This window comes from Mirounga leonina, unplaced genomic scaffold (assembly GCF_011800145.1).
Source record: "Mirounga leonina isolate KUSES-001 unplaced genomic scaffold, KU_Mleo_1.0 Mir_82, whole genome shotgun sequence".
In the NCBI taxonomy this organism is placed as follows: Eukaryota; Metazoa; Chordata; class Mammalia; order Carnivora; family Phocidae; genus Mirounga; species Mirounga leonina.
The window spans coordinates 31,294,690-31,319,547 of NW_023270825.1; the positions used below are offsets into that span (position 1 = coordinate 31,294,690).

The 24,858-nt window shown below is 42.1% G+C and overlaps 1 protein-coding gene across 2 annotated transcripts in view; it reads right to left on the minus strand.

The window, feature by feature from the left end:
• Positions 1 to 824: 824 nt before the first annotated feature.
• EXD2 (exonuclease 3'-5' domain containing 2) overlaps positions 825 to 24,858 on the minus strand; it is a 52,278-nt gene continuing 28,244 nt past the window's right edge. Inside the window, exons 3-9 of one of the 2 annotated variants that reach the window (XM_034993336.1) lie at positions 24,518 to 24,774; positions 19,221 to 19,347; positions 12,561 to 12,892; positions 11,216 to 11,322; positions 10,835 to 10,970; positions 5,998 to 6,354; positions 825 to 3,203 (exon numbers count right to left, since the gene is read on the minus strand). In XM_034993336.1, the coding sequence (XP_034849227.1) occupies positions 2,987 to 3,203; positions 5,998 to 6,354; positions 10,835 to 10,970; positions 11,216 to 11,322; positions 12,561 to 12,892; positions 19,221 to 19,347; positions 24,518 to 24,774 (1,533 nt within the window). In that variant the 3' untranslated portion in view covers positions 825 to 2,986. The remainder of the gene's footprint in view (positions 3,204 to 5,997; positions 6,355 to 10,834; positions 10,971 to 11,215; positions 11,323 to 12,560; positions 12,893 to 19,220; positions 19,348 to 24,517; positions 24,775 to 24,858) is intronic. The other variant, XM_034993337.1, reaches the window with a different exon arrangement.

Genomic DNA, 24,858 nt, shown 5'->3' on the forward strand with positions numbered 1-24,858 from the left:
AACAAATCCCTGAATAGTGTGCCTTGTTCACTTTAGGATAGCAAATCACTGATTGCTTGTGTATCGTACACACAAAAAAGATCTGTCTGTAACTTTTATTTTACGTTTTTATTTTAAAATAAACAGTGTTTCCAAAAAACATTGACTACAAGGGGAAATGAGTCAATAAAGGATGGGAGACAAAGGGGAAGCAGAGAGAAGACTCTACTCCTAGAAACACAATGACGGGGGCACATTCAGCGAGGCCCTTGCCATGACCCTGTCCTCTCACTACTGCTCACATGGAGGCTCAGCAAATGTACTGGGATACGAGCTTAAGGGTTAGAGAGAACCGTTGCCTTGAAATAAAAGGTGGTATCAATTGATACTCACTCCAGCAATGTGAGACCCCTCCGCCCCATCCAACTTCTAGGATTCTATCCTAAGTAAATTATCAAAGATACAGTCAAAGATTTATATAAAAGACAGTTCATCACAGCACCACTGACATTAACAAAGGATCTGAAACAACCAGAATTTTCAACAGTGTGGGAATGGACACCTAAAATATGGCAGAGCCACTAGAAATCTACTTTCAAAGATTAGGGGCACAGGAAATTAATTACTTGTGGTGTGGTACCATGTTAAGTGAGGAGGAAAAAATAGAGGATGCCAACCTGTATTTATATATGACTCTGAATTTTATTTGTATTTTATGCATTTTTAAATAGTGAAAGGAAATTCATGGACATACCAGCAAAGTTAGCTCTTTTCTAAACAGAGGGAAGATGGATGGTTTTTATTCCTTCTTTAGACTCGTTTCTAATGAACATACATTGCTTTTCTTTTTTTTTTTCCTATCGGCAAAACACAATAATTAGCTCTTTTATAATATGCCTTCCCTAAAATATCTCATTTGAGGTCACCATTGTCAGTCTTGAGGAAAGGGTGCTAAAGGCTGACTCAGAGAAAGTCAAATCTACACAGTAACTTCTGAGAAGGGTGAGAAATCTCATGTGCCAGTCTAGCTTCTTTCTCTACGGTGGCTGCTGGCTCTGTTACTGGGCCTTGCAGGAAGCTCTGTTGGGGAATCCATTCCTTCTTCCCACAGTAACCCACTGCACCTTTACATAAGCTCGTACGTGCTTCTCCCCTCTTAGCATGAGGATCACGGGGAAAGAGAATGAAAGCACCCTACTCCCTGTTTCAGAGGAAGTTTTCTTGTAACCCTATCCAAATGACCCAAAATCAGCTACACAGATTTGGAAATATAAGTCACCAGTTATGTTCAGGAACCATATATAAAAGCCCTATTTCTCAAGAATGAATATAAAACAAAATCTGTGAGTGCCACCTTGTGGCAAGCCTGACTACTCTAACGACCACCCTTCAGTCTCCAAGGTTCACCCCTGGACTCCAGAGCATGGGGTCCAGTCACTGAGGCACACGCCCACAATAACCTACCCCACTGAACATATGGTCCCTAAGGCGGCTGGTACTATTCATTTTCAAGGATCTCTAAGTTTAGGGCCCAGAAATGCCTGTTTGAGGACAAGAGGGAATGAAGGGGCGTAAGAACAAAATGCACCTTCGTTTCCGGACCATTCGCTGATGGGCTGAAGCTGCGCTGTGCATGGTATGTCTGCACGCACGTCACGCCACTGCCACACGGCAGGGACCTGAGGGATGACTATCTCCTCCCCCAAGAACAGTTACTGATTTTATAAAGCTGTGAAGAAAAAAGTGTTACATTTACAATCAGTGAACTTTGTGCTTAGAAGAAGTTTTATTTATCAGTGTTAGAGCAAACCATCACCAACTTGGGCACAATTTCAAAACAGCTCCTGTTGGATTCTGGCCATAAAATTGTTTGTTAGCCATCTTGTAAAAAAGCTCTCCTCATACTTGAGAAAAAATACTAATCACTAATAACTTGCTTTCATGCTCAAAGTGGTGGCTTCACATAAAGAGATGAAACATCACCGTTTTGAACATCTAAATATATGAATTAATCTCAGAGTCCCAGGCATGAGAGCAGGTGGAGAAATCCTCACAATGCAATCTAACCAAAGGACTCCAAGAGACAATGAAGTGTTGAAACCAGGTCAGTATTACAAATCTGAAGGAACACAGAACCCGGAAGGGACCTGACACTGATTCTGAAAGAAAAGAATCTTCCTCTCAGAAAGGGATTCAGCTAAAAACCCTGCACTTCTGGACAGGAGGATTGCAACGAACAGACAATGAAAGGGAACGCGGAGCAAATATCAAAGTTTTCTTGAGAGATGGTGCTTGTACTTCTCTCGGCCCCACCCAGTTAGAAGGCCTATTTCCAGAAAAGGATTTCCTCCAGTGTTAGGGTGGAAGCATATGGCAGGAAGTCGCTGCTTTGGTCCTGGACGTGTAAAGGGGGACATTCTCAAGTATGGAAATAAACTGAAGTGACCTAGATGGGATGGATCTCAACCAGGTGAGTTGTGGGAGAGCATGAAGCCAAGGAATTTACAATTATGAGCTTGAACCGGGAAAATGAATCTGACTCCTTGTTCACCTCTCCAACCTCTGCAAGTAAGTTTTCTCCCGTCCTCACCCAATGGGATTAAAATACTTGGCTGCCCCTGTTTGAGAAAAACCAACATACTGGGCAGGGAAGAAATGTATTAAAAACCTGAGCACCTTGACAAGTCACCTCAGGGGAGAATCCTTCATTTGCTGTCTGCACAGGGAAAGCAAAAGAAGGAAAGCAAAATAAAGGCCAAGGCCCTTTTGTCCACGAAAATAAAATAAGAGGGAGGCAAAAAGAATTCTCACCCTGCCCAACTAAAATCCACAACCATACGCTCCCCTTGGAGCAACAGCCTGGCTCCACCAGAAGCATCCTGGGATCTGCGTGGGTTAGCATTCCACGCTGTGACACTGGGCTCTGACAATCAATGACACGGGAAGAGGTGACTTTCCCGCCTTGGCTCAGCTTCCTGGCCGTCCTCACCTGGGAAGAGAGCGGCTGTCACGACAGCTTGATGGGAAGGTCTTCCCCGTATCTCCGCAGCAGCTTCTGATGGTTGTGGTCCACGGACCACTGCTGGGGCAGGTGCCTGGGCTGCATGGAGTCCAGGAAGTGCTGACGCCAGCGGCTCTCCAGCTGCATGAGGGAGCGCAGCCCGCCCCGGCTGTGGCACCGCACCACCCTCAGCCCGTGGGGGACGTAGTTTTCGTTGGAAATCCTGGCAAGACACAAAGTACAGGGGTCTGAGGGGGGCAAGCACGGCATGGTGGCGCAGATGGCTCTAAATGCTACGGGCCACGGGGCTTCCACAGGGCAGATGAGGAGGTGGCTAGACTTCTAAAGGGTTGATTACATTAATGCTTAAAAAATATATATATTTTATTTATTTACTTGAGAGAGAGAGAGAGAGCACGGGCAGGAGGGGGGAGGGGCAGAGGGAGAAGCGGACTCCCCGCTGAGCAGGGGCTCGCTCCCAGGACCCTGAGACTATGACCTGAGCCGAAGGCAGACGCTTAACGGACTGAGCCACCCAGGCGCCCCCTACTTTGTTTTTAAAGCATCTTTCCTACATCTGCCTTTTTAAAGAAGTAGTTTGGACATACTGCACACAGTCCAACAGAAAGGTGTTTGGGGATTCTGAGCTGTATTTGTGGGAAGGCCGCTGCAGGCTGCTCAGCCCCCACTCCAGGGGCCATACTGTCTGGCTGACAATGAGTGAAGAATGTCGTTGGTCTTTTATTTCCTCCAGGGTTACTCAGGTTCCAGCCCGCCCTTCTTTTAAGGTATTCATTCTCAACCATACTTAGTACCTATATGGGGCTGTTACATCACCCCACATGTTCCAATGTCTCAAACACTGGAACACTTACACGTAAAATGCAAGGTGGGACATTTCTTTAGTGCCTCCTTCCTCCCAGAAAGAATGCCAAGCCGGCCGGCACAGGCAGTCCAGTCAGTGGTATGGTGATAGCATTCTGTGGTGACAGACGGGAGCTCCACCCGTGGTGAGCACAGCACATCACGTGGACTTGGTGGATCCCTGTTGTACACCTGAAACTAATGTAACATTCTGTGACTGTGTCAACGACGCTTCAATTTAAAAAAAATATAAATAAAAAAAGATGGGGGCGCCTGGCTGGCTCAGTCAGTAGAACATGCGACTCTTCATCATACAGTCATGAGTTCGAGCCCCACGTTGGGCCTCGAGATTACTTAAAAAAAAAAAATTCAACAAATAAAAATCTTGGGGCGCCTGGCTGGCTCAGTCAGTGGAGCATGCAGCTCTTGATCTTGGGGTTGTGAGTTCAAGCCCCATGTTGGGTGCAGAGATTACTCAAAATTACAGTCTTTAAAAAAAAATAAAAAAGAATGCCAAACCACATCCATGAGAGACATGTTTTGGTCCTATGAAATAGTCAGTTGTGCAGCCGGTGCTGTTCAATGGAAGATGAATCCCTGCCTTCTTCCTAACTAAGCAGAGAGACCTTAAAAAGTGCTCTGATGCCCTGCCAACAGTGTTTTCACCTCCTGTGAGTAACGACTACTTTTCTTGAGGAAGCCCCTACCCTATGGACTCAGTTCCCCTCCTTGCATCCATACCCCACTCTCAGTTCCTCCCTCTCAATACCCTCTCCCCATTCTAGCAGTGCTAGTGCCCTCTCGGGATCTGCAGCCACTTCACTGCTTAGCTCCCAAGTGTGCCACTAATGTGCCTAGCTCCCCCCAAACAGCTACTCTTCTCGGCCCCAGACATCCAAGTCCAGCATCCCTCTATCCAAGTCAGCAAGGCGATTGGTTAGAAAGGCCTGTGGCTGAAAGGGGAAAGTTTAGTTGTTTTAGCAAATACATCTGGGAATTGGCCAAAGGAACCAGTCTCATTAATTTTTCATCAGACCTTCGCAAGTTACTTAACTTTAACCTCAGGGTAGCGAACATAAAACTTGGAAAATAACATCTATTCTACAACCTCGTAAAATAGTTATAAGGATAAAACTCATTGATGATGTTTTTTTAACTTCAAAATATTTAAAAAATGCAAGACATAATGCTAGCAGTTACCAGTAAGAAATCTAAATCCTATTTCATAGGGTTGTTAGAAGAACCAGTTAAGGTAATTTATAGAAAGTTTATTAGCTTGGTTAAGTAGATGAGGATATCTATAACTATTTGTTTGATAAATGTTTGCCGCTACCTTTAAGGTTTTTGGGTCTTGAAACTGTACAGGCCACCAGCATCACTCTCACAGTTTTGTGAACTTATCAGGCCCTAGTACTACTAGAAAAGTGATCATGGGAAGTGAAACTAGAGCAGGTGGCCCAGTCTCTTTCACTCAGCCGTGTACCCATTCATTTCTCAGGACCATCAGCTTCTCATTGAGGAACACTGAATTAAGTCACGAGTTCAACTCTGTGCTCATGGGGAAGGAGAGAAAGCAAAGAAGGAAGGAAAAAGGAGAAAAATCATATGAACGGTAAGAGCAATTCTGGCCAATATTCTATTCGGTGGGCCAGGACCCTGAGTGCAGGTGAGACAGCGAACATGAATCCAATCATTGGTCTCAGTTCCCACAGACCTGGGTAAGATAAGACACAAAGCCACATATGTCATACTCATGAGCAACTTCAGAGACTCGAGGGTATTTTTTGAGTATTATTTTCATCTCCTGTGCTGACTTTAGGATTTACTTCTGCATAGAATGTCTAAGGCACAGCTCCACTGCATTTGAACTCATCTGCTAATCATGAAAACGACTGGACGTAGATGTCCCTAAAGGGTCAAGGACAGAAGGCAAGTCTCCTATGGAAAGGAAATTCTCAAACAGATTCTTCTCTCCCAGCCCTATGGTATTTTAAGGTCTTTTAAGACACTCAATGGGAGAAGAGAGGCTATGCTCTGCACCTAAATGGCTAATGCCCTACCCCCTTCCTGGCAAGCACCCTCACTAAGTAGTCAGGGTTAATGCCACTGCGTTATTCCTCAATCCTTTCTCAGACCAGAACTGTCCACTGTACCTTGTCTCCAGGCTGGCAGCCTCCTGAAGCATCTCATCCGTGACTGTGTCTGTGTTGTAAAACTCTCTGAGTGCTTGCAAAAGCTCCTCCTTTCGATGAGCAGGCAGGCTCTCTGCGTTGAGCAGGGCCCTGGCCCCAGAGCGTACCTGCCGGCGCTCGGGGTCTTCCAGCAGGCGCAGACCCTCCTCGGAGCCAATGGGGGCCTGGAACTCCCTGGCCAGCTGCTGCTTCAGGTGGTTGTCATAGTAGTTAGAGATGGCGTGGCAGGAGGTGCAGAGCAGAAGCACATCGTGCGAGTTGTGGTCCTTCATCTCAATGGGGAAGTGCTTCCGGTACTCATGCGGAATCACGTTCTTCCTGCCAAGCCCACCCAGAAGGCAGTGCTCGTTAGCAAAGGACACAGAACGCAGGTGGAGCTAGAAGGCAGGCCACTGGGATTCTCATCTGGGCCTACACAGGACTGAGAAGCCTTGGGCACCACAACCCAAGAGAGATTACATAAAGGCAATACTGCCTCTTCCACTCTCGGCCTACCTACCTAGCTGTGCCTTAGTTTCCCCTCTCCGAGGAGCCAGTTCATACCACCTGCTAGCAAGAGTCAGCGGAGGGCCAAGGCAGGGGAAGGCTAATAACAACTGTGCTCCCAGAAGGAAAAGTATCAGAGAATTAAAAAAAAATTCTAATGACCTTTAACATCTGGAAGATAACTCTCTCAAAGCATGTAGCGGGTCCCTCTACTCCTGAAATTTTGGAAGCCTGGTGACCTAAAAAAAGCAAATTTCCTCATCTGAGGAACCCCTTACTCAGACTATGTCCGTGGCTCATCAAGGCCCATCGTTCTTTTCTAAGGAGAACTGAGCTCTCAGGAAAAACTCTTGGCATTCACAACTATTTGTTTCACTTTGTAAGAGGAGAGCAGGAAAGTGAGTTACTCCACTGAAGCCAGGGAGTAGGGCCAAAGTGTGCCTTCAGGTCTCCGAATACAGGCATACCTCATTTTACCGCACTTTGCAGATATTGCATTTTTTACAAATTGAAAGTCTGTGGCAACTCTGCATCAAGCAAGTCTATTGGCCCCGTTTTTTTTTCCAACAGCATTTGTTCACTTTGTGTCTCTGTGTCACATTTTGATAATTCTCCCAACATTTCAAACTTTTTCATTATTACTATATTTGTTATGCTGATCTGTGATCACTATCCTAGGTGTCACTATAGTAATTGTTTTGGGAGGCCATGAACCACGCCCACATAAGACCGCGCACTCAATAGATAAATGTGTGTGTTCTGACTGCCTCACCAACCGGCCATTCCCGTGTCGCTCTCCCTTTCCTCGGGCCTCCTTACTCCTTGAGATGCAATGATATTGATATCAGGCCAGTTAATAACCTACTACAATGACCTCTAAGTGTTCAGGTGAAAAGAAGAGAGGCATGTCTCCCACTTTAAATCAAAAGCTAGAAATGATTACATTTAGTGAGGAAGGCAGGTCGAAAGCCAAGACAGACCAAAAGCTAGGCCTCCTGCTGCAGTTAGCTAAGTTGTGACTGCACAGGAGAAGTCCTTGAAGGCAATTAAAAGTGCTGCTCCAGTGAACACATAAATGCTATGCAAACCAAACAGTCTTACTGCTGACATGGAGAAAGGTTAGTGGTCTGGACAGAAGACCAAACCAGCCATTCGGTTATCTTAAGCCAAAGCCTAATCCAGAGCAAGGCCCTAACTCTCTTCAATTCTGTGAAGGCTGAAACAGGTGAGGAAGCTGCAGAAGAAAAGTCTGAAGCTAGCTGAGTTGGTTCATGAAGTTTAAGGGAAGAAACCATCTCCCTAAACATCAAAGTACAAGATGAAGCCCCAAGGGCTGATGTAGAAGCTGCAGTGAGTTATGCAGAAGATCTAGCTAAGATCATTAACGAAGGTGGCTACACTTAACAGCAGATTTTCACTGTGGATGAAACAGCCTTCGACTGCAAGAAGATGCCATCTAGGATTTTCATAGCTAAAGAGGAGAAGTCAATGCCTGGCTTCAAAACTTCAAAAGCCAGGCTGACTCTCTTATTTGGGACTAATGCAGCTGGTGACTTTCAGTGGAAGCCAATGCTCATGGACCATTCCAAAAATCCCAGAGCCCTTCAGAATTATGCTAAATCTACTCTGCCTGTGCTCTCTAAATGGAACGACAAAGCCTGGATGAGAGCATATCTGTTTACCACATGGTTTACTGAGTATTTTAATCCCACTGTTGGGACTACTAGGCAGGAAAAAAAACACACAAAATTCCTTTTAAAATATTACTGCTGGGGGTGCCTGGGTGGCTCAGTCAGCTGAGGGTCTACCTTTGGCTCAGGTCATGATCCCAGGGTCCTGGGACTGAGCCCCACATCAGGCTCCCTCCTCAGTGGAGAGTCTGCTTGTCCCTCTCCCTGTGTCCCTCAGCCCCCGCTCATGCTTCTGTGCTCTTTCTCAAATAAATAAAAATAAAATCTTTAAAAAATAAAATATTACTGCTCATTGATAGTGTAACTGGTCACCCAAGAACTCTGATAGATATACGAGATTAATGTTCTTTTCAGGTCTGCTAACACGACATCTATTCTGCAGCCTGTGGATCAAGCAGTAATTTTGATTTTTAAGTCTTATTATTTAAGAAATACATTTCATAAGGCTATAGCTACCATAAATAGAGATTCCTCTAATGGATCTGGGCAAAGTAAACTGAAAACCTTCCGGAAAGGATTCACCATTCTAGACGCCATGAAGAACATTCATGATTCATGGGAAGAGGTCAAAATACCAACATTAATTAACAGGAGTCTCTAGCCCTCATGGATGACTTTGAGGGGTTTAAGACTTTGGTGGAGGAAGTAACTGCAGATGTGGTGGGAAACAGCAAGAGAATCGGAATTAGAAGTGGAGCCTGAAGATGGGACTGAATTGCAGCCATTGTTTTATCTCATGATAAAACTTAAAAGGATGAGGAGTTGCTTCTTGTTGAATGAGCAAAGAAAGAGGTTTCTTGAGATGGGATCTACTCCTGGTGAAGAGGCTGTGAAGCTTGTTGAAATGACAACAATGGATTTAAAATACTACATAAACTTAGTTGACTAGGCCATGGTAAAATTTGAGAGGACTAACTCCATTTTGGAAGAAGTTCTGCTATGGGCGAAATGCTATCAAACATCACATGCTACAGAGTAATCATTCATGAAGAGTTAATCGACTGCAGCAAACTTCACTGTTGTCTTATTTTAAGAAACTGCCACAGCCACCACCCTGATCAGTCAGCAACTGTCAACATCATGGCAATAACCTCCCCCAGAAAAAAGATTACGGCTCACTAAAAGCTCAGATGTGGTGAGCATTTTTTAGCAATAGAGTATTTTTATTCATTAATTATTTATTTTTAAAGTAATCTCTACACCCAACATGTGGCTCGAATTCATGACCCCAAGAATCAAGAGTCACATCCTCTACTGGCTGAGCCAGACAGGTGCTCCAGCAATAAAGGTTTTTGTTTTGTGTTTTATATAGAGAGAGTGAGCGGGGGGGAGGGGCAGAAGGAGATGGAGAGAGAGAAGCTCAAGCAGGCTCCACACTCAGCACAGAGCCTGACGCAGGGCTGGATCTCACGACCTTGAGATCATGACTTGAGCCAAAATCAAGAGTCGGATGCTTAACCAATTGAGCCAGCCAGGCACCCCAGCAATAAAGTATTTTTAAATGAAAGTATATACATTGCAGGGCGCCTGGGTGGCTCAGTCGTTAAGCGTCTGCCTTCGGCTCAGGTCATGATCCCAGGGTCCTGGGATCGAGCCCCGCATCGGGCTCCCTGCTCAGTGGGAAGCCTGCTTCTCCCTCTCCCACACCCCCTGCTTGTGTTCCCTCTCTCGCCATGTCTCTGTCAAATAAATAAATAAAATCTTAAAAAAAAAAAAAAGAAAGTATATACATTTGTTTTTTTAGATATAACATTACTGCATAACTAACAATCTACAGTATAGTGTAAACGTAATTTTTAAATGACTGGGAAAACCAGAAAATTCATTTGACTCACATTGGTTTTTTTAAGATTTTATTTATTTATTTATTTATTCAGAAAGAGACAGGGTGTGAGTGGGGTGGGTAGGAGCAGAGGGAGAGAGAGAATCTTAAGCAGGCTCCATGCCCAGCATGGACCCCAATGCGGCTTGATCTCATGACCCTAAGATCATGTCCTGAGCTGAAATCAAGAGTTGGCCATTTAACTGACTGAGCCACCCAGGCACCCCTAAAGATTTTATTTTTAAGTAATCTCAACATCCAACGTGGGCCTCGAACTTACAACCCCAAGATCAAGAATCGCACGCCCCACCAACTAAGCCGGCCAGGCACCCCGACTCACTCACTTTATTGCGGTATTTGCTTTATGATGGTGTGCTGGGAACAGACCTGCAATACCTCTGAGATATGCCTAGGTATGCCTGCACTCCATGAACAGTATCAAGGCTCAGAAAGTTGTGAGCCACTCATGGGAAGATTATAAGGACACAAAGAGAAAGGCAGCTTCTGAAGGAAATGGGTCCCCAGTCTTTTATGAGCAAAGGGGAACCACTCTCTTTATGGCAAACTTACTAAGAAGAGTACTGCATTCTTAAAACCAAGAACAGGGCTCAGGATAGGCAGGAGAGCACGACAGCAGGACCACACAGAGGGGAGAAGTTCTCAGGAAAACTGGGATGACCCCTACAGACAAGTCTCAGCCAAAGTTGGCAGATTCAACCAAGACCTGAGAGCTCCACATGTGGCTACAAAGGCAGTTTCCATCAGAGGCAGAGTCTGGGTGGCCCAACCCCACACTCACCGAATGTACGAGTCTTTCTTGCCACAGACTACACACAGGTTCTCTTTAACCATCAAGTAATAGTCTCCTGGAGATTCGGGTCTTCCTGCAGGTTCAAACTGTAGCTTGACCACAAAAGGCTCCTCACTCACCAGCTCTTAGAGAAAAGATAAGAGGTCAGTGTTTGCCCACCTGTCCCTCAGGAAAGAAGCCCCACCTGAAATGTTCTCTGCAGTGTCCTGGCAGAGATCATGATTTCTTGCTTCTGAATAGCCACGTCCCACTTGTGTCAAGGTCGTTCTGCCTTCTTCTATCCCTCCCTGTCCCTTGTCTCTCTCTCCACTCCTGCCAGTACCCACGTGCACCTAAATGTAGATGAAACAGGACAGGTAAGTCTCACACCTCCAATGCCTTTGTCCAGGTACCACTGAGCTTTCCTTCGGTCACAAGTGCAGAGGGGCTGTCCATCAGGAGCATGGAGGAAGCAGTTATCATAAAGGGGTGATTTTCTGCAGGGAAAGGAGAGATTAATCTAAAACTGGAAGCTAGCTCTGGGCCAAGGTATCCGTTGCCTCCCATGTTGTCTTTTTTTTTTTTTTTAAGATTTTATTTATTTATTTGGCAGAGAGAGATTGAGAAAGAGCACACAAGCAGGGAGAGTAGCAGAGGGAGACGGAGAAGTAGGCTCTCTGCTGAGCAGGGAGCCCAATGCGGGGCTCGATCCCACATGACCTGAGCCGAAGGCAGACGCTTAACTGACAGCCACCCAGTCGCCCCTCCCATGTTGTCTTCTGAGTGACTCCAGCTATTCTCAACACTAGGGTCAAACATTATATTTATGGGAAAAAACAAATAGGGCAAAAAAAAAAAATCATGTCTGTTTCTCCAACTGCATGGGCTAGGAACTAAAAATGAATTCATGTATCTAGTTCTTGTATTTATGGAACAAGGAGTGAGTTGGGTAGTATATACACACAGCTCTGATGTGAAAGCGAACAGGAGCAAAGCACTAAGAAAACTGCTCTACAGAGTAATCATTGGGTTAAACAAAGTCAATCAAAATTAAAGAACTTCAAGCTAAAGTAATGAGGGCCACATGGGTTTATTTCTGGCTCATACGCAATACTTGCTTCAATTTAATCATCCAATTCCTAAAGGCACTCTGCTACGGGGACCAAACTTCCACTCCAAAGTACTTATTAGTCATCTTTTTGCAACAGAGGCATAAGTCGTACAGAAAAACTCTCACTGGTTAGAGAATGATACTGGCTTAGAGCTGGATGCCTTTCTAAATAATCAAATACCAAATGAGCAGGAAATCAGATGATGCATTTCTCCTGAAATGTATGAGGAAAATTCATGTTATTCATTTTCGCAGCTATCCTGAGCAAGCAAGGAGTAATAATTATACCCTCATTTATAACTAGAGAAGTTACAAGGCTCAGGTCATATCAGGATCAGTGACAAAGCTAGGGTAAGCTCTCCTTATATCCACTCAATTCTAAAAATTACAAAGTAAAAGAAGGGGAAAAGGAGGAAAATACACAAATAGATCAAAGGATAGCTCCAAATGTCCTTGAAGGAAAGGAAAAAATAAAATTAACCTCTGGGGAAAAAAAATTTAACCCCTGGAGCACCTGCTACCCTACCACACAACCTTCTCCCCAGACCCAAGATGAAGCATCATGCCTTTTGCTGGAGGCTGGGCCTCTGAGCCTCTCTACCAGACAGAGAACAACTCAGTTACCTGGCCGAATAGCCCACCCCCAGGGGCTTTCTTTTATGCTTTCTGGGATCTCTCCCTTGGTGGTTGCCTGCCATCATTCCATCTGTCTTAGACTTCTTATGTCTTGGCTTCTGCTGAGCTTCTGCTGCTTCCCCATTAACCTCTTCCCCAAGTCGGCTGAATCCTTTGCTTCGGAATGGGATGTCTACCACATCCTGGCAATTTTCCAAGACTTTTCTCCAGCCCATGTGGTCATCGTTTTCATCTAGAGTTGAATTCCTAGAGAAAGGGTATCCAAGAAGACGGAGAAAGAGAGCCACTGAAATCTGGGCATCCCTGGCAGCATAAATCACCTGAAGAGAAAAGTCAGAGATCAGTGGAATCTGGAAGGCAAACCAGAAAGTGCAATTTCCAAGTCAATCACAAAGATGCAGACAACTTTCAGGATTCTAATTCAAGATGTACAATACCCTAAGCACCATGTACTTCTTTTTTTTTTTTTTTTAAAGATTTTATTTATTCATTTGACAGAGAGAGACACAGCAAGAGAGGGAACACAAGCAGGGAGAGTGGGAGGGGGAGAAGCAGGCCTCCCGCGGAGCAGGGAGCCCCATGCAGGGCTCGATCCCAGGACCCCGGGATCACGACCCGAGCCGAAGGCAGACGCTCAACGACTGAGCCACCAAGGTGCCCCGTGCACCACGTACTTCTTAAAAGCCTTTTATGATGAACTATTTCACACTATACAAAAGTAAACTGAATAGTATAATCAATCTTCATGTTTCTTGTCTATGTTAAAATAATGACTTACTCTGAATACTCAAAAATCCTAACCTATATAAACCCAGTGAAGTTTCTTTCTATCTGTTACCAAACCTGATAGACAGATTTTTCTCAAGTTTGGGTGAGTGTAGTCACCACAAGTTTGACAACTAGTACATGAAATTCACTTTGGAGGTGGCCATGATCTAGAACACCTGAAAACAAGATTTACTGAGAGGGCTGTGTGACTTTCAATCAGAAACAACCTGCCATTAAGATGTGGAAAACAAGCATGGGTTTCAAGCATGGGCCTCAAATCAAAAGTCACAAGGGCTCATTTCTGGAATTTATTTATTTAATAATGGTAAGCCACCCTCCCAAGCCACTGGTGATGGAAAAGCTGGTCATAAATAAAAGTAGCCAAAACTATCATTAATAGCTTTTCCCAACAAAGGAAGTAAAGACTTTAAAATTCCTTTAATTTATCTGTAGTAACCAAGCCTGGTAAGTAATACTATTAGGAAGGATTTTTTATGCTTTTTAGAATAGAATAGGTTTGGATAAAATCTTCCTAGACTCAACAATCTATACATCTACCAGCAGGTTGTCTCCCACAGGAAAAGTGTGCTTGAATGTTAAGAGTTTAAAGTGCTTTTTAGGGGCGCCTGGGTGGTTCAGTTGGTTAAATGTCTGCCTTCAGCTCAGGTCGTGATCCCCGGGTCCTGGGATCGAGCCCTGTGTCAGGCTCCCTGCTCAGTGGGGAGTCTGCTTCTCCTTCTCCCTCTGCCCCTCCTCCCACTCATTCTCTCTCTCACTCTCTCTCAAATAAATAAATAAAATCTTTAAAAAAAAATAAAGTGCTTTTTAACAAACTGTTAAGGAAACCAAGGCACTTTCAACAGATACTGTTGAGACAACTGGATGACCACATGTAAAAGAATAAAATTGGACCCCTACCTCACATCACACACAAAAATTAACTCAAAATGGATCATAAACATAAATGTAAGAGCTAAAACCTAAGACTTGTAAAGGAAAACATCGCAGTAAATGTTCATGACCTTGGAGTAGGCAATGATTTCTTGGATACAACACCAAAAGCATAAGTGATAAGCAAAAAAATATATTAACTGGGCATCATCAAAATTAAAACCCTTTTTGCTTCAAATGGTGACCTCAACCAAGTAAGTGAAAAGACCACCTGAAGAATGGGAGGAAATATTTACACATTATATATCTAATAAGGGACTAGTATCCAAAATATATAAAGAACTCTTAAAAGTCAACAATATAAAAACAACTCAATTAAAATACGAGCAAAGGATTTGAATAGATGCCTCTCCAAAGAAAATATACAAATAGCCAACAAGCACATGAAAAGATGTTCAGCATCATTAGCCACCAGGGAAATGTAAATCAAAACCACAATGAAATACCATTTCATACCTACTGGTATGGCTCTAATCAAAAAGATAGACAGTAACAAGTGTTGGTGAGGATGTGGAAAATTGGAACCTTCATACTTTGCCGGTAAGAATATAAAATGGTACAGCTACTCTGCAAACAGTCTGGCAGTTCCTTAAACAATTAAACATAAAGTTTATGACCCAGCAATTCCACTCCTAGGTATATACCCAAGATAAGTAAAAACATATGACATATGTCCACACAAAATTTTATACACAAATATTCATAGTGGCATTCTTCATAACAGCCAAAAAATGAAAGCCATCCAAATCTCTACCAACTGATGAATGGATAAACAAAATGTAGTATAACCATATAATGGAGTATTGCATAGCAATAAGAAGAAATTAAGTCCCAATAAATGTTATAACATGAATGAACCACAAAAACATGCAAAATTAAGAAGCCAATCACAAAAGACCATATATTGTATGATTCCATTTATATGAAATGTCCAAAATAGACAAATGTATAAAGACAAAAAGGTAGATTAGTGGTTGCCTAGTGTTAGGGTGTTGTGGGGGGGATGGAATGTGACTGTAGGATGGGAAGTGACTGCTAATCAGTATGGAGTTTCTTTTTGGGGTAATAAAAATGTTCTAAAATTAGATAGTGGTGATGGTTGCACAACTCTATAAAAATACTAAAATCCACTGATTTTTACACTTTATTATTTTTTTTAAGTAGGCTCCATGTCCAACATGGGGCTTGAACTCACAACCCTGAGATTATGAGTCACATGCTCTACAGAATGGGCCAGCCAGGTGCCCCAATTTGTATACTTTAAATGCCTGAATTATATCGTATGTAAGTGATACTGCAATAAAACTGTTAAAAAAAGAAAGAAAGGAACCAAGGCACAAAGTGACTTACTTAGGGTCACAGAAAGTCAGAAATAGCTGCAGAAAACAAATTCAGATAATTTGACTCCCAAACTCTCTCACAGGATAATGTTAACCTGAAGATATCAGCTAAATCTTTCCAATAACAACATTTTGGAAGGAAGAACAAGAGAAGGCTAAAATCTAGGCCTACGGGGGCGGTAAGCCAAAAATCCAAGAATCAAGTTAATTTGAGCCACAGAGAATGGCAAAGCATTAGGAATGGGAAGCACCAGGTATCTGTGAAATAAGTACAAGTAGGGGTGAAAACAAGAAGATAAGGTGAAAGCCTTCATAAAGAACACTTAGAACCCTAGACCTTCTCCTTTATACCACAGGGCTGGCAATAACTCCTTCTCTAACCCCCCAAAAAGTAAAAGTTTAAGTCATATAATGGCTAACTCACAGAGGATCTGGATCTAATAACACCAGGCCTGGCATGGCGGGGCAAAGTGTCACCTGAGAAAGGGACTATGGGAAAGTGTACATATGGATTGGTGAAACTACCAATACCTTTCCCCACTCAGCAACCAGAATATAAGCAAAGGGGCTTATACCTCTTGGGCAGAAAACTAGAAGATTCATCTCTGGAGAAACTGAGTAGCCTGAGAAAAAAGAGTTTCAGTTACTGACATGTGACTATGATCTATAGGTACTGATAATAAAGCCCACTGGTCCAAAAGCCCTGGCTATATTTGCTATGTTCTCAATCCATTTCTTAAAATTCAAATTTAAATATCATTTTCTGTATCTTCTAAAATCTCATTAAGCTTTATGTTTATAATTAGAACAAAATATTGAAATAAAGAATGAACAGGGGCGCCTAGATGGCTCAGTAGGAAGAGCGTGCAACCCTTGATCTTGGGATTGCGAGTTCGAGTCGCATGTGGGTGTAGAGGTTACTAAAGAAAATAAATAAACTTAAAAAATTTTTAAAAAAAGAATGAATAAGAGTCTTTGGAAATTCTGAATTCTCACAATAATAAGGATCACAAATTTGGCTTCAAATTTGGTAGCAATTAACTTCTCCTCCCCAACTTTTTATTTTAAAAGTTTTCAAACCTACAGAAAAGTTAAAAGAATAATAATGCCAACTGACATTCACAACTGTCAATACTTGCTTTATCTCTTTATAATATGGACACCACACACTTTTTTGTACCTGAACACATTTCAAAATTAAGTTGCAGCTATTATGATACTTCATCTCTAAATGCATCAGCATGTACTTCTTAAGAACAAGGACATTCTTCTACATGACCTCACCATTACCACACCCAAGAACTTTAAAAGTGACAAAGTACAATAATACACAGTTCTACTGGAATGTCTTCAATTGTTCCAAACATGTCTTTTCAGATGGTGCAAGATTCTGGATTTTTAGTAAGCTTATAGAATTGCATAGCCCATCACCACAATCAATATTAAAACACTTCCACCACCTCAAAAAGAAACCTTATTCCCTTTAGCAGTCATCCTCTACTTCTTTCAGCCCTAGGCAACCATTAATTTCTGTTGTCTCTACAGATTTATATATTCTGAACATTTCATAAAAATAGAATCTGATATGATATTTTACAACTAGCTTCTTTCACTTAGCATAATGTTTTCAAGATGCATCCATGTTGTACCATGTGTCCTTTTTATTTCTGAATAATATTCCATTATAAGGCTATACCACATTTTACTTATTCATTCAACAGTTGATGGACCCAATCAACAAATAAGGAACTCAGAGGAAAATGAAGCAATACAGGAAGAAGAAAACCTCAGAAATCTTTAATACTCTAAGATAACAGAAGATACTGTATCTATTACACAAAAACAAAGTAATTTTAAAAGTGAATATTCAGAGGAGACCAAGAATCTCTTGTCACTTAAAATTATGACAGGAATAATTAAAAATTCAATAGAAATGTTAGAAGATAAACTTAAGGAAATTTCCCAGAAGGTAAAACAAAACATATAGAGATAGAAAAATCAGGGAGAAAATATTTTTCCTAGGAAATCAGAGGATCAATTCAAGGGGGTCCAATATCCAAATAATATGAGTTCTAGAGAAAAAAGGGAGGGAAATTTTCAAAGAAATATTATGAGAATAATAATCTGAACTAAAAGACATGAGCTTCCAGATTGAAAGGGCCCACTGGCTTCTAATACTAAAATGAAAAATAGCCCACACTAACGTATATCATCTTGAATTTTAGGAACTAAGAATAGGGGCGCCTGGGTGGCTCAGTCGTTAAGTGTCTGCCTTCAGCTCAGGTCATGATCCCAGGGTCCTGGGATTGAGCCCTGCATCGGGCTCCCTGCTCGGTGGGGAGCCTGCTTCTCCCTCTCCCACTCCCCCTACTTGTGTTCCCTCTCTTGCTGTGTCTCTCTCTGTCAAATAAATAAATAAATAAAATCTTTAAAAAAAGAAAGAACTAAGAATAAAATGAAGATTCTCCAGAAAGGAAAACAAGTGACATGCTCAGTATCAATACTGGAAGCTCTAAGACAGGGAACATTACCTTTGAAATTCTGAAGGAAAATGATTTTCACCCTAAACTGCTGTACTCAGTGAAAGTATCAGTTCATAGACAGTGAAGCCAATATCTTTTCAGACATGTAGGGTATCATAAATTAATTTCCTATGCTCCCTTTCTGAATGTACTCCAAGAAAAGGAAGGGAAAAGACATGGAATTTGAAAGACAGAGGATCTACTCCAGAAGAAAGGTGAAGGGACTCCCTAGGCTGAGGGTAAATGCAGATTCCAGGGTCAGAGATGGGCAGCAGGGCTCTTGGAAAGAAGCAGGATGACAAAGGGTTCTGTCTGGAAGGGACAGCTCCAAGGGAAAACAAAAGGCGTAAGTCACCTCATGTGTCAGAACCGGCCAAGAAAAGATGTAGGGTTCCATTAAAGAGTCCAGGCTTGAAACAGTTAATAGGTATATAGAAAACAAAGCAAACAAAAGTACAAATTATTACTCCTAGGAAAACAAAAAGTTGTATAAAAAAAAAACTTAACTGTAGCTTACTATGTGGCTCAGCTAAAATAATATCAATATAAGTAGATATTAATCTGATAAAAATGATGATTTAGCTATACTGGGAAGATGGGGAAGGGAAAAAGTATTTGGGGACAGAGGAGTTACAAGAATATTAAATCATGTCTTCCACTGTAAGAAGTCGAAAGATAATTTAAAAAATAAGAAAGAGTAATATATGCATGTAATTTAAATATATAATGGTAATTACCAGGAAGAAATGAAATTGGTTGCCACTGAGTGGGAGGAAGACACTGTTTCTTACAATGTCTTATAACACTTTGGTTTTCTAATTATGCATTTGTATTCATAATTAAACAATTACATTTTCTGAAATACCTGGCATATAGTAAATGCTCAAAATATAAAACACAGTAGGGACTCTTACTGTTACTTAAGTACCATTTACAAACCAGTTATCTTCAGTGAGTCTCTTTTCAAGTATTTCCCCCCAATACTTATATTTGAAGATTACAATTACAAGAACTATACTTCATAAGCAATGGCTCTTCCATTCTTCAACTACTCTGATAAGAAGTACCTGGTCCTCAGTAAGATTCTCAGCATCCCAGTTGCTACAACGAAGCAGAAGGGACTTGTCAAGTGGAAAGTTCAAAACCGTCTCAGCAAGTGATTTCAGGCTGAGCCCATTACAGAGCAAATTGTTTCTATAAGAAATAAGTAAGTGATGTATCAAAAATGGGCAAAAGAAGAACAGGCAAATCAAAAAAGACATTTAAACGGCCAATACACAGATGGCAGACACTTAAACTCACTAGACATCAAACGAAATAAAATGAAAATTATAAATAATTTATCTATAAGATTGCAAAGATTTAAAAAAAATAACTATCTACTATTGGTGGAGCATGAAGAATCAGTCTAATCTAAAATTCGTGAACAGGGCGCCTGGGTGGCTCAGTTGGTTAAGCGACTGTCTTCGGCTCAGGTCATGATCCTGGAGTCCCGGGATCGAGTCCCGCATCGGGCTCCCTGCTCGGCGGGGAGCCTGCTTCTCCTTCTGACCCTCCCCCCTCTCATGTGCTCTCTGTCTCTCTCATTCTCTCTGTCTCAAATAAATAAATAAATAAATAATCTTAAAATTCGTGAACAGTCCATTTTTATAAGCTTTATTGAAAATAGTTTAACAATAAAGAGCTTTCAAAATTTTGAACACGAAAATTCTCTGATTCAAGAATTCCACTTCTAGGAATTTATCCTAAGGACAAATGCACATAAAATGATCTTCACTGCAGTACCATTTATAGGAGCAAAGAATTAGAAACAACCTAAATGCCCATCAACAAAAGGCTGGTTAAATATTTATGCAATTAAATTCCATACAGCTATTAAAAATAAGGATGTGGATGGGGCACCTGGGTGGCTGAGTCGGTTAAGCATCTGACTCTTGGTTTTGGCTCAGGTCATGATCTCCTGGGTCCTGGGATGGAGTCCCACACCTCTGCTGCCCTGCTGGGCTCCATGTTCAGCCAGCAGTCCACTTAATGATTCTCTCCCTCTGCCCCTGCCCCCTACTCATATGAATGCTCCCTCTTTTGCTCTCTAAAATAAATAAATAAATCTTAAAAAAAAAATAAGGATGTGGATCTATATTGATGTGAAAAGATGTCCATGACATATTAGTTAAGTAAAAAGAGACTGTGGGAGAAAACATATGTTGTGGTCCCTTTATGTTAATATATATACCACATTCCAGATGTATGTGTATGAGTCTAGTTATGAGAGAGACAAAGCACAAAGAGATAACTAGAAAGATATCAATCACATGTTAGTGATATTATCTCTGGGTATGGGATTTGTGGTGATTATCTATCTTTATATGTTTCTACATTTGCATTGGCTAGTATTCATGTAATTACTTTTCAAATTTGAAAACTGAAGGTACAAAAGACAACAACCTTTCTGCCCTTCAAACACTTTCTGATTAAAATACCTGCAGGGTGGCGGAAAAAATTAATTTGTCCAAGGTTCAGAGATTCCAAACAAGAAATAAATGTGAAATTAAGAACACATTGGTCTACACAAGTGGAGCTGACTTCCTGGCTACCAAGTGAGAGACTAGAAGTTTTAGAACAGGAAGCTTAGAGGTGGGGGTTCACATCAGGGTTACTGCAAGCAGGACTCCCTCAGGTACTGTAGGAAATGAAATCATTATAATGATGAAGAAAAGGAAGTCTTTCCCTACAAAAACCAGCAGTAATTGATGGATTTCATTACCCCCAAAAGGCAGTACTGACTAAAAAGTAAAAACAGGTCCAGACATACTGAGGGAAAAATACATAATGTCTTGGTTCAATTAATGAAAATTAAGGCTTTGGGAGACAAAAAACTCTCTTCTGTTTTGTTGGAAATTATAAAAGTAATGAATGCTTATTATTAAAAGTTCAGACAACAGGAAAGCATCACAGGTGAAAAGTAAATGTCTACCGCCCCATACTTCCACTCCTAAGGAATAATGACTCCTAACAGTAGGCTGTGGCCCCTCCAGACCTTTTCTTTTTTTTTTTTTTAATTTAATTTAATTTTATTGTGTTATGTTAGTCACCATACAGTACATCATTTGCTTTTTGTTTTTTGTTTTTGAAGATTTTATTTATTTATTTGACAGAGAGAGACACAGCGAGAGAGGGAACACAAGCAGGGGGAGCAGGAGAGGGAGAAGCAGGCCTCCCGCCAAGCAGGGAGCCCGATGCGGGGCTGGAGCCCGATGCGGGGCTGGAGCCCGATGCGGGGCTCAATCCCAGGACACTGGGATCACGGCCTGAGCCGAAGGCAGACGCTTAACGACTGAGCCACCCAGGCGCCCCAACATCATTGGTTTTTGATGTAGTGTTCCATGATTCACTGTCTTCGTATAACACCCAGTGCTCCATGCAGTACATGCCCTCCTTAATACCCATCACCGGGCTAACCCATCCCCCCACCCCCCTCTCCAGACCTTTTCTATGCACAAATAGATAAACTAATGGTTAAGCGGAGGAGGAGATTACATGTTTTTGGTATCTGTTCTGGTTTTTGCTCTGCAATGTGCTGTATTACTTAATAGATCAGATACTTCCATTCATGATAAGTATAAATGTACTTATTTCATTCTTTTTTTTTTTTTTTAAGATTTTATTTATTTATTTGACAGAGACAGACACAGCGAGAGAAGGAACACAAGTAGGGGAAGTGGGAGAGGGAGAAACAGGCTTCCCGCCGAGCAGGGAGCCCAATGTGGGGCTCAATCCCAGGACCCCAGGATCATGACCTGAGCCAAAGGCAGACGCTTAACGACTGAGCCACCCAGGCACCCCTATTTCATTCTTTTTAATAGCTGTATAATTTTTCAAGCACGGCTATTCTTTAATTCTTGAAATCATTACCCCCGTTGAAGGACAGTACTTAATTTTTAAGCTACTTGATTCCATTTAGGTCATTAGTCTTTTTTTAAACGTCATATTTGGAAAGGTTGCACGTTTCTTGAGAATTAATTAAAAACAAGATGCCATCTTTGCCGTTTCAATTCAACAGGAAAGATTCCAAAGTCATATACAACAATCTCTATAATAAATTACCTCTGGTTAACATATAACACAAAATATAAAGAGTAAGAAGAAAAGCATTACCAAAAAATGTGCTCCTCCCAACGTCAATTGAAAGTAACAACTACTTATGGCAAACGTCAGGAGCAACCTACAGCTAATAGAGCGAAGTATAATCTTTGCACTATAATGTCAAATCTCTTAAACTATAATGGCTAAAGCTTCTAATTTTACTACTAAAGTGTTCAACAATAAAATAATAATAATTTTTAAAATGTTTTTAAAAATCTCATTAAACACGGAAAGGCCGAATAAATACTTCATTCTTATTTCTAGAGAAGTTCATGGTAATATTCAGCTTTGGCCAAATTCTTATTTTGATGCGTGGTCATTCTGCGCTTAGTGAAATGGAGAATTCATGCACCTCTCATTTCTATCTATTCATGGAGAGGACTGTAATTGCACAGAAGAGATTTGGAAGGACGCACTGATCGATGAGGGCTCTGAGGGAGGTAGTGACAATGACAACAATGACGAGGACATTAATAAGAGCCAAACACAGCAGTATACCGCACTGTCTCTGGGTGACACACTCTTTCCAAATTCTTCACGCAGTTTAACTCTTGCAATCCTCACACCAATCCTGGGAGGCGGGAACCTAATTATTGCTGCAGATTAGGGAAGTGAGGGACAGCCACCGCACAGCCCATTCCAGGGTCAACTCTTAGCTCCTACACCCACCGCCTCTAACAGAGGAGAGTGACAGCGGACACCTCTGGGGAGGTGGTGCCCAGTGGGGGAGTGGGGGGGGGAGGCCTGGTGAGAGGTGCCTGTTGGGGTGACACTCCAAATACTTTCACAGATTTAAATTTTTCTTACAGTAAATATGTCAATGTATTTCTTGAATACGCTTGATAATTTACAAGCGTTGTATTTACATAAGACAAACTACTAAGCTAAAATAAAATTCCATTTTATACTAAAAAATGGTAAGAAGAGATTTTTTTTAAGTTTTTTGTGGTTTTTTTTTTAAAGATTTTATTTATTTATCTGACAGCGAGAGAGAGCAAGTAGGCAGAGACAGGCAGAGGGAGAGGGAGAAGCAGGCTGACCGCTGAGCAGGGAGCCCGATGCGGGGCTCGATCCCAGGACCTTGGGATCACGACCTGAGCCGAAGGCAGACGCTTAACCGGCGGAGCCACCCAGGCGCCCCAGGATCATGACCTGAGCCGAAGGCAGACACTTAACCGGCTGAGCTACCCAGGCGCCCTGGTAAGAAGAGATTTTAATCAGGCCTTCTCTTAGTTTATCAAATCCTCTGAACTTTTAATGTCAGTGTCATTTGAGGTAGGGAGAGAGGCTACCTCACTCCACATTATTAAGATGAGGACACACACACACACACACACACAGGCACACATGACAAGGTCATTGCCACTCCCTGAAAAACAAGTTAGAATAGAATTTCCGTAAGAATAGAATTCCAAGGAAAAGGGAAATCTCTCTTTCTCCCAGTAACTTTCTCCCACTACTTTTGGCCTAAAGCAGGGTTTGCAGACTCAAATGTTTATCAGGAGGAGTTGGGGTTACAGTGGATGGGAGAGGTGGGGACTCTGGCGATTGAACAGAGCATGGGCATCTAAAGACACATACCTCTCCCCAGCAATTGTTACCATCTAGAACCCCTGACTTTGCTTAGTCAAATCATCTGATTTTTCAGATGCCCCAAATACAGACTTTTACATCAAATCTTCTGGATTTAAACTAAAAATTCCCAAAAATATCATATGGGGAGCGGTGCCTGGGTGAAGCGTCTGCCTTCAGCTCAGGTCATGATCCCAGAGTCCTGGGATGGAGCCCCACCTCGGGCTCCCTGCTCCGCGGGAAGCCTGCTTCTCCCTCTCCCACTCCCCCTGCTTGTGTTCCCTTTCTCACTACCTCTCTGTCAAATAAATAAAAATAAAATCTTTAAAAATATATATATATCATATGGGGAAAAAATAAATAAAAGCAAAAGCAAAATGTGAAGCCCTAATTTAGCCAGTGGTGCCATCAGTTTACAACCTGTAGCTTATGGAGACACCTTATCGATGTTTCATCTAAGAAGACCAATCCTAGGTAACTAAAGTTTTCTCAGAAGCTGGAATATTTCCTCACAAATTTATATGCATCTCAGAAGCCTCTAGGCTTCTAAAAAATTTTGGATGCTTCCTTACTGTTCTCAGTACTCCACAAATCTTGCTAAGATATTTGCCCCACAGCTCCAGGAACCCCAGCATTCATACAACCCTACCTCTGCCTCATGGCTAGGTACCGGAGGTCCAGGCACCCCTTAACCACAAGGCCGTAGTCCTGCAGAAGCTTGCTGGCATCTTCTGAACATCCTACTCCAACTTTTAAAATAGTGCCATCTGCCAGAATGTCCAACAAAGTTTTTGGTAGTGTTTTTCCTCCACAGATCAGCTTTGGCAAGCGAACTAAGACACAGAAGCCACTTGGGGAGGCCATTTGAAGGAGTGACAGAGGGCTGGCTTTGCCTTCCGAATTCACCTGCAACAGAGGAAAATAGGGAAACAGGTCATGCCCTACCACAGCACCAAGTACAACATGAAACTGGCAAAAAAGTCTAAGAGG